Source organism: Nerophis ophidion, linkage group LG01 (assembly GCF_033978795.1).
Source record: "Nerophis ophidion isolate RoL-2023_Sa linkage group LG01, RoL_Noph_v1.0, whole genome shotgun sequence".
Classification (NCBI taxonomy): domain Eukaryota; kingdom Metazoa; phylum Chordata; class Actinopteri; order Syngnathiformes; family Syngnathidae; genus Nerophis; species Nerophis ophidion.
The window spans coordinates 14979385-14994433 of record NC_084611.1 but is presented as its reverse complement, the minus strand read 5'-3'; the positions used below and the strand labels follow the sequence as shown (position 1 = coordinate 14994433).

Here is a 15049-nt window from a genome sequence, read left to right as displayed (position 1 = left end):
TATATTTAATTGTGATTAACCCCCAAATACCCTGTGATTGAGCTAATTAAAAATGTAATGTTTGACAGAGTTAATTAAAATTTACTATTTAATTGTGATTAAACCGCAGCAACCGTGTGATTAATCTATTTAAGGTCATGTTTAAAAGTCAATAAAAATATATATTTAATTGTGATTAATCTCAATAAAAAGTTAATATTTGACAGAGTTAATTACAAATAATACTCAGTCGTTATTTTTCCACAGCAACCCTGTGATTAATCTCACTAAAAAGTTCACGTTCGACAAATAAATATTTAAATAATGTTTGACAAAGCTAATTACAACTAAATTACATTAAGTCATTAATAATCCTTAGGAACCTTGTGATCTATCTAATTAAACATTTTTGATTTGACTGTTGATTTTTGACACCTACATTTAAGAAAAATATATATTTAATTGTGATTAACCCTCAAATACCCTGTGATTGAGCTAATTAAAAATGTAATGTTTGACAGAGTTAATTAAAATTGACTATTTAATCGTGATTAAACCACAGCAACCATGTGATTAATCTATTTAAGGTCATGTTTGAAAGTCAATAAAAATATATATATTTAATTGTGATTAATCTCGATAAAAAGTTAATGTTTGACAGAGTTAATTAAAAAAATAATACTCAGTCGTTATTATTCCACAGCAACCCTGTGATTAATCCCACTAAAAAGTTCATGTTTGACAAATAATTCCAAATAAATATTTGAATAATGTTTGACAAAGCTAATTACAACTAAATTATATTTAATCATTATTAATCCTTAGGAACCTTGTGATCAATCTGATTAAACATTTTTGATTTGATTGTCGATTTTTGACAGCTCCATTTAAGAAAAAAATTAATTTAATTGTGATTAACCCCCAGATACCCTGTGATTGATCGAATTAAAAAATGAAATGTTTGCCAGAGTTAATTAAAATTGACCATTTAATCGTGATTAATACACAGTTTAAAAAGTAATGTTTGACTGAGTTAATTAAAAAGGACTGATATTTAATTGTGATTTATAATTAATTGTGAATAATTCCCAGCAACTTTGTGACAGATCTAATTAAAAAATTAATGTTAGACAGAGTTAATCTGAAATGACTATTTAATCGGGATTAATCCACACCATTTTTGTCATTCTAAGGGTAATGTTTGACAGTGATAATTAAAAATGAATTGTATTTAATTGTGATTAATTCCCAGCCACCATCTGACTAATCAAAGGTAATTTTGACAGTTAAATAAAATGAGTATCTAATTGTGATTATTCCTCAGAAACCCTGAGAGTAATCAAAATGAAATGGTAATGTTTGACCAAGTTAAGAAAAAATGACCATTTAATTGTGATTAATCTAATTGAAAGGGTCAAATTTGACGGTGCTAATTAAAAATGTATTATATTCAATCTTGATTAAACCACAGCACAACTGGGATTAATCTGATTTTAACAGGATAATTTTTGACAGGTCTAATTAAAGGTAAATTATATTTAATAATGATTAATTCCCAGATACCCTGTGATGATTCTAATTAAAAAGGTAACATTTGACAGTACTAATTTAAAATGAATGCTATTTAATCATGATTAGTCCGCAGCAACCCTGCGATTAATCCACATAAAAATGTTTGATAGCACTATTTACAAATGAATGACATTTAATCTGGATCAACCATAGCACAAATGTGATTATTTTGATTGTTTTGACAGCACTATTTGAAAAGGAATGATATTCAATGGTGATAAATCCACAGCTGGCCTCTCGCTAGAGTGCATTCTTGCGCGCTATTAAAAAAACCTTTCATGCTGACAGGTTGGGCAGCTTTGTCGTCATAACTTTGATGGACAGCATTTGTGGGTGCAGCCACGGCCTTGAAGGCAGGGACGTCTTTTGTGGGCGGACAGGAGGGACACGTGTCCTCTGCACTTTTTTCAAAAGCTTTGCACTTCTTCAGCATCCAAAAAACAATGTTACTATTAACTACGTGCCACAGAAAGGCGTCAAATTGTGAGAGCCAGCAATATTGTGGAGTACGAGGGTCAACTGTCCTTGTTTTGAAGACGTAGGAGGAGGACGCGCACGCCCCCGCAATTATGTTACCGTCATTAAAACTGCGATCTGAAGGTAAAAAACGTCCATCAATCTGCAATTAATAACAAATTAACTATAGACAAGATGCGATGAATCGATATGAAGTATTTGAATAGCCTTTTCAAACACCCAATTATATTCAATGGAGGCAAGTCAAACAAACGGAAAGTCTGTCAACAAGCTCACTGATTGGCGTTAACGTGACAATGATTGACAGCAAGCTGACCAATCAGAGGTCAGATGTGTTGACGGATGCAGGTGGAGAGAAGAGAAGTGACCTTTGCGTGGTGGAATAAGATAAGTGACGTTTGTGTGGTGGAACAAGAGAAAGGATGTTTGCGTGGTAGAATAAGAGAAGTGACGTTTGCGTGTTAGAATGAGAGAAGTGGTAGAATAAGAGAAGTGACGTTTGTGTGGTAGAATAAGAGAGAAGTGACGTTTGCGTGGTAGAATAAGAGAGAAGTGACGTTTGTGTTGTAGAATAACAGAAGTGACGTTTGTGGTAGGATAAGAGAAGTGATGTTTGTGTGGTAGAATAAAAGAAGTGATGTTTGTGTGGTAGAATAGGAAAAGTGGTAGAATAAGATAAATGGTATATTAAAATAAGTGGTAGACTAAGATAAGTAGTATATTAAGAGAAGTGGTGGAATAAAAAAAGTAATGTTTGTGTGGTAGAATAGGAGAAATGGTAGAATGAGAGAGGTGGTAGAATAAGTTAAGCAGTACAATAAGAGAAGTGGTAGAATGAAAAAAAAGTAATGTTTATGTGGTAGAATAAGAGAAGTGGTAGAATTAAAAAAAGTAATGTTTGTGTGGTAGAATAAGAGAAGTGGTAGAATAAGAGAAGTGATGTTTGTGTAGTAGAATAAGAGAAGTGATGTTTGTGTGGTAGAATAAGAGTAGTAGAATAAGTTAACTGGTAGAATAAGAGTAGTAGAATAAGATAACCGGTATAAGAGAAGTGGTAGAATAAAAACAAGTTATGTTTGTGTGGTAAAATAAGAAAAGAGATGTTTGTGTGGTAGAATACGAGAAGTGGTAGAATAAGAGAAGTGATGTTTGTGTGGTAGAATAAGAGAAGTGGTGGAATAAGAGAATCAGTCAATCAATCAATCAATGTTTACTTATATAGCCCTAAATCACTTGTTTGCGTGGTAGAATAAGGGAAGTAGTAGAATAAGAGAACTGATGTTTGTGTGGTAGAATAAGAGAAGTAGTAGAATAAGATAACCGGTATAAGAGAAGGGGTAGAATAAAAAAAAAGTTATGGTTGTGTGGTAGAATAAGAGAAGAGATGTTTGTGTGGTAGAATAAGAGAAGCGGTAGAATAAGAGAAGTGAAGTTTGTGTTGGTAGAATAAGAGAAGTAGTAGAATAAGAGAACTAATGTTTGTGTGGTAGAATAAGAGAAGTAGTAGAATCAGATAACCGGTATAAGAGAAGGGGTGGATAAAAAAAAGAGTTATGTTTGTGTGGTAGAATAAGAGAAGAGATGTTTGTGTGGTACAATAAGAGACGCGGTAGAATAAGAGAAGTGAAGTTTGTGAGGTAGAATAAGAGAAGTAGTAGAATAACATAACCGGTATAAGAGAATTGGTAGAATAAAAACAATTTATTTTGTGTGGTAGAATAAGAGAAGTGATGTTTGTGGTAGAATAAGAGAATGAGTAGAATAAGAGAAGTGATGGGTGTTTGGTAGAATAAGAAGTGGTAGAATAAGATAAGCGGTGGAATAAAAAAAAGTAATGTTTGTGTGGTAGAATAAGAGAAGTGGCAGAATAAGATATGTGGTATAATAAGAGAAGTGGTAGAATAAAAAAAGTAATGTTTGTGTGGTATAATAAGATATGTGGTATAATAAGAGAAGTGGTATAACAAAAAAAGTAATGTTTGTGTGTTATAATAAGATACGTGGTAGAATAAGAGAAGTGGTAGGAAAAGATAAGCAGCATATTAAATGAAGTGGTAGAATAAAAAACGTTATGTTTGTGTGGTAGAATAGAAGAAGATTAGATTAGATTAGATAGTACTTTATTTATTCCGTCAGGAGAGTTCCTTCAGGAAAATTAAAATTTTCAGCACAATCCCATTCAAGATCAGACAAACATTACAGGGAGACAGAACAGGATCGCTGACGGGTCTGCCGGCTTCCAGCGCCCCTTACAAAAAAGATGATATACAGGTAAACAAGGAGGGGGGGGGGATTAAAATAAAATAATATAAAAAATAATTAAAAAAAAAAAAAAAAAAGTGGTAGAGTAAGAGAAGTGATAGAATAAGATAAGCAGTATAATAATAGAAGTGATAGAATAAAAAAAGTAATTTTTGTGTGGTACAATAAGAGAAGTTATGATTGTGTGGTAGAATAGGAAAAGTGGTATATTAAGAGAAGTGGTAGAATAAAAAAAAAGTTATGTTTCTGTGGTAGAATAAGATAAATTGTATATTAAAAGAAATGGTAGAATAAGAGAGGTGATGTTTGTGTGGTAGAATAAGAGAGGTGATGTTTGTGCGGTAGTGCTGGTGCATGCTGGGAGTCGAGCGACCGGTCGGACCGGCGGAACAATGTCTGCCGTGTTGAGTGCTTTCACTTCATTTCCAACGCAACAACAAACACTTTCGGACGGTCAGAGGCACATTCTAAAAGTACTTGGACACAACAAGACATAACAAGTGGAATAAAAGAGCAAACAGGTGAAATGTGAGGAGGAAAAGTCGCAAAGTTGACTAATAACACAAAGCTGCCATGCCATGTTATTTTTTTCTCTTAAAACTGTCATTGCTCAAAAAATAATAATGTATCAAATTCAATGTTATGAATTATTGACGTATTTAAGACTCCAATTACTTCACATCAAATATTAAACTTTGAAATTTTGGGGGGGAAAATATTGCACATTTTGTGTGTTTGCCGTAAAAAACTGGATTTTGTTTAACAAAAAGGGCTTAACGCATAAACAATAAAACTGTAATTGGACAGATTTGAAGTTGATCCAGAGATTTAAGCGTTGAAGGTAAAAAATTATTTTTCACACTTTTAAAACTTTTGGATCCCTGAATATTTAGTGGGATAATTGATAACAGTGATAAATAGATAATTAGTAATACACTATAAAAAAATTCAAGTGAATTTTTACATTTAAAAAAAATGGCCGCTCAGTCGCTAGAATTTGGCGGTAAAAATAGCAGTACTAACTGTTTGTCAGGTTCAAACACTGATGACATCTATTCAACAGGACTAGGAGCAAATAATCAAACTGACACAGAATTAAATTTGGCTCAATTTGAGGAGAAACGTCTGGTCTGTACTCTTGCACAGTCTCTAGCACGCTCTGGCGAAAGATTGCCCGCCTCCTCCTTTATTTGGACTTTCCCAAACCACATGTCAACCGCTGCTTCCAAAGGGACGGGGTGGTAAACCGTTCACAGAAAAGGTCGTAAAACTGTTCAAAGAAGAGGTTCGTAAAACACTTCGAAAAGAGGTCGCCTGGAGGAGAGTCTGGTCCTGCTTCCTCTTATCCTTTGTAGTTCTTGGGTCAGACAATATATTTCTGTTGATTACAATACATGAAAGAAACAGGAACACCTTCATGTTGCTTCCCCCCTGCACAGTGGAGTTTTACGAGCCTTCTTCTTGGTAGGTTCAAAGACAGCTTTTGGTCTTCTCGCTGGGAACTCAGTTTTTGTGATAATTTAGATAGAATTATTCTAACAAGCCTTTTTCAACGTGTGGTAATTCACTGTCCATACGTGAGAGTACCAATACTTTAGTAGTCATCAAAATATTGACTTGGGTAAGAGCAAGCAAGTATTCTGTGAAAAACTACTCAAGTATTGAGTAACTTGTGAGTAACTTCTGATTTATTTGGTAGTTAACTAGTTTACAATTTACTTCAACTTGTTTTCTTTAGTTGGAAGTAGAATTCCTATAAGATGAAATGAGAAAATTTCTACTGACACAGGTGACAACACATCCTCACCTATGGTCATGAGCTTTGGGTTATGACCGCAAGGACAAGATCACGGGTACAAGCGGCCCAAATGGTGGCGGGGCTCTCCCTTAGAGATAGGGTGAGAAGCTCTGCCATCCGGGAGGAGCTCAAAGTAAAGCCGCTGTTCCAACACATGGAGAGGAACCAGTTCAGGTGGTTCGGGCATCTGGTCAGGATGCAACCCGAACACCTCCCTAGGGAGGTTTTTAGGGTACGTCCGACCGGTAGGAGGCCACGGGGAAGACCCAGGACACGTTGGGAAGATTAGGTCTCCCGGCTGGCCTGGGAACGCCTCGGGATCCCCCGGGGAGGAGCTGGACGAAGGGGCTGGGGAGAGGAAAGTCTGGGCTTCCCTGCTTAGGCTGCTGCCCCCGCGAACCGACCTCCGATAAGCGGAAGAAGATGGATGTATGGATGGATTATCATACTTTCCAAATATGTTTTTGTCTATATAAAAATAGATTTAAAAAAACTTTACAGCTAACTACCCATCAAATTAATAAAAATGTAAATACATTTTATGTTGTTCTTTACAGCATAGTACTGTAAATTGAAAAAAACCTTAAAAGCCTTAAAATTCTGTTGACTGATCTGCCAGTTTTTTTTACCGTAAAATTGTTGTTTTTAAATGGAAAGACGGTACATGTGTTTTTACGGTAGAAAAACTGGCAGCTAAGTTGCTAGAATAAAAAATAGAACTCGTACTGTTTTTCCATTGACAACATCACGTTGTAAAAAAACAATGTAAGTTTGATACAAAAATTCTAGCAAATAAGATGTCCGCTTTTCCCCCCGTGACAATATAGTCTGGTCCCTGACAATATAAACTGGTCCCTACACACCGGAGCTCTTGTAAAAAGAGCTCAGCAGCGCATGCACTTTTTGCGTCGGATGAAAAGAGCACAGCTCCCTCCCCCCATTCTCACCACATTCTACAGAAGCACTATAGAGAGCTTGCTGACCAACAGCATCTCTGTCTGGACTGGAGACTGCAATGCCTCAGACTCGAACTCTCTCCAAAGAGTGGTGAGGACGGCGGAAAAGATTATCAGGACTCCTCCTACTCCTATCAAGGAGATCGCAAAAAGCCGCTGCCTGACCAGGGCTCAGAAAATCTGCAAAGACTCCTCCCACCCCCACCCAGGACTGTTTTCACTGCTGGACTCTAGTAAGAGGTTCCGCAGCCTCCGTAGCAGAACATCCAGGTTCTGTAACAGCTTCTTCCCTCAGGCCGTAAAACTCTTGAACGTATCATAATTAAATTATCCCCTCAACTCCCCCCAAAATGGATAAACTCGCTGGAATAAAAAAGACGATACAACATACATCCATAAACATGGAGGCATGTGAAAAAGTGCAATGTATTTATCTATTCTGTATAGTAATCTATTTATTTATATCTGCACCTTATTGTTTTTTTTATCCTGCACTACCAAGAGCTAATGCAATGAAATTTCGTTCTTATTAGTACTGTAAAGTTCAAATTTGAATGACAATAAAAAGGAAGTCTAAGTCTAATGTCTAAGTCTAAAACCCACAATATTTTAAAGTAAAATTTTGTAAATGTAAAGTTTTCACACTGAAATCGACAGTCTACTTAAAACTATTTATATAATTAACAATGAAATCCAGAGGCAAATTTATACATTATCCCTGATCTAAAGTGACCGATGGTCATACGCAATGTGCCTCCCGTACACTAGGGGGCGAGTGTGCTCATTTCAAGCTCGTGTTTCGCTATATTAGAAGAAGACAATGCTACATGCTAATAAGCGAGCGCTAGTAACTTTAAAACTACGGATTTTAACCGATAAATGTAACTTTACACTACTTTTTGATGTTGTTGGTAAAGTTTTAATGTGTTTGGATGACACTTGTGGTTATTCAGATCACCAGGGACATACAAAAAGATCGCTTTTTAGGCCAAACGTTTTAGGTTTCTGCTTACCAGTGGTCTCAAAACAGCCGGTATGTGCTGGCGTCATGTCACCTAATTAAATTGTCGTCTTTTTCTGAGCATTCTTACATTATTAAACAAGTAAGATTCTAATTTATCATACTTTACAAATACCAACCCTATTTCAGCTTCAGAGAGCTGTACTTTGTGCTTGCTTGATTGGTGAAATGGGGGCCTACGTCACTACTGCATACGTTGGATTGGTCAAACCGAGTCACGTGACAATGCCTACCGGAAGCAGGCTCGCTGACTTAAAGGCCTACTGAAATTAGATTTTCTTATTTAAACAGGGATATCAGGTCCATTCTATGTGTCATACTTGATCATTTCGCGATATTGCCATATTTTTGCTGAAAGGATTCAGTTGAGAACATCGACGTTAAAGTTCGCAACTTTTGGCCCTAATACCGGAAGTATGTGCGCGTGACGTCACGAGTTGCAGGGCTCCACACATATTCACATTGTTTATAATGGGAGCCACCAGCAGTAAGAGCAATTTGGGCTGAGAAAGCGACAATTTCCTATTAACTTAAACAAGGATGAAAGATTTGCGAATTAGGATATTGATAGTGAAGGACTAGAAAGAAAAAAAAAAAGCGACGGCTCCGGGCGGCGGCAGTGTGAGTGATTCAGATGTAATTCGACACATTTATTAGGGTAATTCTGGAAGATCTCTGATCTGCTTATTGTTTTAATAGTGTTATAGTGAGATTGTAAAGATTGTAAAGCATACCTCGAGGTCGGATGGCTGCAGTGAACATGCCGTGTCTCAGAGAGAAGCCGAGGAGCTAAGCTCACAGCTGCCTTTTTTGACAGCTGCTGCAGGACGATGAATAATCCAATGATGTCTCCGGTAAGATATATATAGCAATTTTCCCATCCAAAAACAATGCGTGTTGACGTAGAGAAAACATGTTCGCTTGACCGCTCTGCTTCACAACAAACAAAGAAACACCGGCTGTGTCTCGGTGCTAAAGACAGCTGCAATCCACCGCTTTCCACCAACAGCATTGTTCTTTATAGTCTCCATTATTAAATGAACAAATTGCAAAAGATTCAGCAACACAGATTTCCATCATACGGTGTAATTATGCGATTAAAGCAGACAACTCAGCAGCGCTAATATTTCCTGACAGTCCGTGACGTCACGCGTACGCCTCATCATTAAGCGACGTTTTCAACAAGAAACTCCCGGGAAATTTAAAATTGCAATTTAGTAAACTAAAAAGGCCGTATTGGCATGTGTTGCAATGTTAATATTTCATCATTGATATATAAACTATCGGACTGCGTGGTCGGTAATAGTGGGTTTCAGTAAGCCTTTAAAATAATACGTCTTTGATTGATTGATTGAAACTTTTATTAGTAGATTGCACTGTACAGTGCATATTCCGTACAATTGACCACTAAATGGTAACACCCGAATAGGTTGTTCAACTTGTTTTTAAGTTGAAGTCCACGTTAATCAATTCATGGTTTGCGAGGGAGGAGTTCGGGGAAGCCATGGAAAAAGTTTTTGTTTCATCTGACATCACATGGACAAAGATAAGACCTTCTGGAGGAAAGTTCTGTGGTCAGATGAAACAAAAATGGAGCTGTTTGGCCACAATACCCAGCAATATGTTTGGCGGAGAAAAGCTGAGGTCTTTAATCTTTAAAGGGACGGCGTGGCGCAGTGGGAGAGTGGCCGAGCGCAACCCGAGGGTCACTGGTTCAAATCCCACCTCGTACCAACCTCGTCACGTCCGTTGTGTCCTGAGCAAGACACTTCACCCTTGCTCCTGATGGGTGCTGGTTGGCGCCTTGCTTGGCAGCTCCCTCCATCAGTGTGTGAATGTGTGTGTGAATGAGTAAATGTGGAAGTAGTGTCAAAGCGCTTTGAGTACCTTGAAGGTAGAAAAGCGCTATACAAGTACAACCCATTTATCATTTAATCCCAGGAACACCATTCCTACTGTCAAGCATGGTGGTGGTAGTATTATGCTCTGCGCCTGTTTTGATGCCAATGGAGCTGGTGCTTTACAGAGAGTAAATGGGACAATGAAAAAGGAGGATTACCTCCAAATTCTTCAGGACAACCTAAAATCCTCAGCCCGGAGGTTGGGTTTTGGGCACAATTGGTTATTCAAACAGGACAATGACCCCAAACACACGTCAAAAGTGGTAAAGGAATGGCTAAATCAGGCCGGAATTAAGGTTTTAGAATGGCCTTCCCAACGTGTGGACAATGTTGAAGAAACAAGTCCATATCAGAATAAACAACAAATTTAGCTGAACTGCGCCAATTTTGTCAAGAGTGGTCAAAAAATCAACCAGAAGCTTGTGGATGGCTACCAAAAGCGTCTTATTGCAGTGAAACTTGCCAAACTTCATGAATGTTTTTTGTGACCGACAAGTATGTGCTCCAATCCCAAAAAAAAATAAAGAGTTGTAGAAATTTCTGGAAACTCAAGAAAGCCATGACATCATGTTCTTTACAAGTGTATGTAAACTTTTGACCACGACTGTATATATTGTCATGGTTTTGAAAATGAAAAATATCACCCATCCATCCATTTCCTACCGCTTATTCCCTTTGGGGGGCGGTGGTGCAATCGGGCGGAAGGCGGTTTACATCCTGGACAAGTTGCCACCTCATCGCGGGCGGTATAGCTCGGTTGGTAGAGCGGCCGTGTCAGCAACTTGAGGGTTGCAGGTTCGATCCCCGCTTCTGCCATCCTAGTCACTGCCGTTGTGTCCTTGGGCAAGACACTTTACCCACCTGCTCCCAGTGCCACCCACACTGGTTTAAATGTAACTTAGATATTGGGTTTAACTATGTAAAGCGCTTTGAGTCACTTTGAGAAAAGCGCTATATAAATATAATTCACTTCACTTCACTTCACTTCACTCATCGCAGGAAAAATATCATGCTTTAACATTTTCTGCGTGCGGCCCTCGGTGGAAAAAAGTTCGGAAAGCGCGGATTTAACTCAAAAGAAGAAACTACAAGTACGATACCAACATATGATATCAATATGTATCACACTTGTTACATTGTTTATGAGAGATGTAGTCTTGATACGTCTCGGAATGTTACCATACCACTTTGTCACTTCCGGGACCACACCGATACAGGATCCATGGCCGATAGAGACATGGATGTGTTGTTTTTCTAGGTGAGCCAAGTGGGGGGCGACCCGGAGAAGCTGCTGAACGACCGCAATGATCAAGTCGGGGCTCCGCAGGGCTACCGGGACCACAACAAGCCCATCTACATGCCGGGGTGAGCCTCCATCTTGTCCTCGCTCCTGGGGTAGGGTCGGCCGGAGCCCATCCCAGTTGACCGGGGCCGAGAGGCCAGGTGCACCTGGACTTGTCATGAGCCAATCACAAGAACCATAAAACACATCTATATAGCCATAATTGTGCATACATACGCAGTACAGAACGATATTGGAGATTTTGAGTACTGGCTGATAACAGACAGAATTGAGCCGATACGATGTTAGCAGGAATCATACATATTTGTAATATTTTTGTAAAGGGGAATGTTTCCAAAGGTTTATTCAAGTGTAAAAACATCTAGTGGGGAATCAAGTTAAGGTCACGACACAGTTAGTTGAATAATGCGGACACTTTTGTTACTGGATACTTTCTAATATGCCTTGGAGACTTTGTAAGAGTAAGCAGTACGCAACTATAATTACTTGATACTTGTTTATTTCGACAAATGTCACCTTTGATTGTTCATTGATTATTACTGATGTCTAGCTTGTGTGCTATTGTGTGCTTAGCTGTTGTGTAGCTGCTAGCTTCTAGTAGCCTATACCGCCGAGCATGTTTATCTTTTGTAAATGACTTGAGTAAAACAGAATAAATTGTGTGTTTATTGGAGGACATTTACATATTAAAGAGCTGTCCACTCTGCATGACTGCTTTTATCGCACATGATATCACACAAGAAAACACTCTGCCTGGCTGCTTGTATCGCAAATGATATCACACACAAGTAAACACTTTGCAGGACTGCTTTTATCGCACATGATATCGCACACAAGTGAACACCTTACCCGACTGCTTGTATCGCACATGATATCACACACAAGTAAACACTCTGCAAGACTGCTTGTATCGCACATTACATCACATACAAGTACACACTCTGCTTGTATCGCAATCACACACAATTCAAAAAGCTACAAGACTGCTTGTATCGCACACTATATCACACACAGGTAAACACTGCTTTTATCGCACATGATATCACACAAGAAAACACTCTGCTTTTATCGCACATGATATCACACAAGAAAACCCTCTGCATGGCTGCTTGTATCGCAAATGATATCACACACAAGTAAACACTTTGCAGGACTGCTTTTATCGCACATGATATCGCACACAAGTGAACACCTTACCCGACTGCTTGTATCGCACATGATATCACACACAAGTAAACACTCTGCAAGACTGCTTGTATCGCACATTACATCACATACAAGTACACACTCTGCTTGTATCGCAATCACACACAATTCAAAAAGCTACAAGACTACTTGTATCGCATATGCTATCACACAATTAAACACTCTACAAGACTGCTTGTATCACACACTATATCACACATAGGCAAACACTGCTTTTAATCGCACATGATATCACACAAGAAAACACTCTGCTTGTATCGCAAATGATATCACACACAAGTAAACACTTTGCAGGACTGCTTTTATCGCACATGATATCACACACAAGTGAACACCTTGCCCGACTGCTTGTATCGCACATGATATCACACACAAGTAAACACTCTGCAGCACTGCTTGTATCGCACAATACATCCCACACAAGTACACACTCTGCTTGTATCGCAATCACACACAATTAAACACTACAAGACTGCTTGTATCGCACACTATATCACACACAGGTAAACACTGCTTTTATCGCACATGATATTACACACAAGTAAACACTCTGCATGACTGCTTGTATCGCAAATGATATCACACACAAGTAAACACTTTGCAGGACTGCTTTTATCGCACATGATATCACACACAAGTGAACACCTTGCCTGACTGCTTGTATCGCACATTACATCACATACAAGTACACACTCTGCTTGTATCGCAATCACACACAATTCAAAAAGCTACAAGACTGCTTGTATCGCATATGCTATCACACAAACACTCTACAAGACTGCTTGTATCGCACACTATATCACACACAGGTAAACACTGCTTTTATCGCACATGATATTACACACAAGAAAAACACTCTGCATGGCTGCTTGTATCGCAAATGATATCACACACAAGTAAACACTTTGCAGGACTGCTTTTATCGCACATGATATCGCACACAAGTGAACACCTTACCCGACTGCTTGTATCGCACATGATATCACACACAAGTAAACACTCTACAAGACTGCTTGTATCGCACATTACATCACATACAAGTACACACTCTGCTTGTATCGCAATCACACACAATTCAAAAAGCTACAAGACTACTTGTATCGCATATGCTATCACACAATTAAACACTCTACAAGACTGCTTGTATCGCACACTATATCACACACAGGTAAACACTGCTTTTATCGCACATGATATTACACACAAGTAAACACTGCATGACTGCTTGTATCGCAAATGATATCACACACAAGTAAACACTTTGCAGGACTGCTTTTATCGCACATGATATCGCACACAAGTGAACACCTTACCCGACTGCTTGTATCGCACATGATATCACACACAAGTAAACACTCTGCAAGACTGCTTGTATCGCACATTACATCACATACAAGTACACACTCTGCTTGTATCGCAATCACACACAATTCAAAAAGCTACAAGACTACTTGTATCGCATATGCTATCACACAAACACTCTACAAGACTGCTTGTATCGCACACTATATCACACACAGGTAAACACTGCTTTTATCGCACATAATATCACACAAGAAAACACTCTGCTTTTATCGCACATGATATCACACAAGGAAACACTCTGCCTGGCTGCTTGTATCGCAAATGATATCACACACAAGTAAACACTTTGCAGGACTGCTTTTATCGCACATGATATCACACACAAGTGAACACCTTGCCCGACTGCTTGTATCGCACATGATATCACACACAAGTAAACACTCTGCAGCACTGCTTGTATCGCACAATACATCCCACACAAGTACACACTCTGCTTGTATCGCAATCACACACAATTAAACACTACAAGACTGCTTGTATCGCACACTATATCACACACAGGTAAACACTGCTTTTATCGCACATGATATTACACACAAGTAAACACTCTGCATGACTGCTTGTATCGCAAATGATATCACACACAAGTAAACACTTTGCAGGACTGCTTTTATCGCACATGATATCACACACAAGTGAACACCTTGCCCGACTGCTTGTATCGCACATGATATCACACACAAGTAAACACTCTGCAAGACTGCTTGTATCGCACATTACATCACATACAAGTACACACTCTGCTTGTATCGCAATCACACACAATTCAAAAAGCTACAAGACTGCTTGTATCGCATATGCTATCACACAATTAAACACTCTACAAGACTGCTTGTATCGCACACTATATCACACACAGGTAAACACTGCTTTTATCGCACATGATATTACACACAAGTAAACACTGCATGACTGCTTGTATCGCAAATGATATCACACACAAGTAAACACTTTGCAGGACTGCTTTTATCGCACATGATATCGCACACAAGTGAACACCTTACCCGACTGCTTGTATCGCACATGATATCACACACAAGTAAACACTCTGCAAGACTGCTTGTATCGCACATTACATCACATGCAAGTACACACTCTGCTTGTATCGCAATCACACACAATTCAAAAAGCTACAAGACTACTTGTATCGCATATGCTATCACACAATTAAACACTCTACAAGACTGCTTGTATCGCACACTATATCAC

General features: G+C 38.5%; 1 protein-coding gene across 1 annotated transcript in view; it reads left to right on the top strand.

Annotated features, from left to right (window-relative positions):
* oclnb (occludin b) overlaps positions 1-15049 on the top strand; it is a 39601-nt gene that overhangs the window by 14804 nt on the left and 9748 nt on the right. The window contains exon 5 of the mRNA XM_061896927.1: positions 11225-11331. Coding sequence (XP_061752911.1) covers positions 11225-11331 — 107 coding nt within the window. The remainder of the gene's footprint in view (positions 1-11224; positions 11332-15049) is intronic.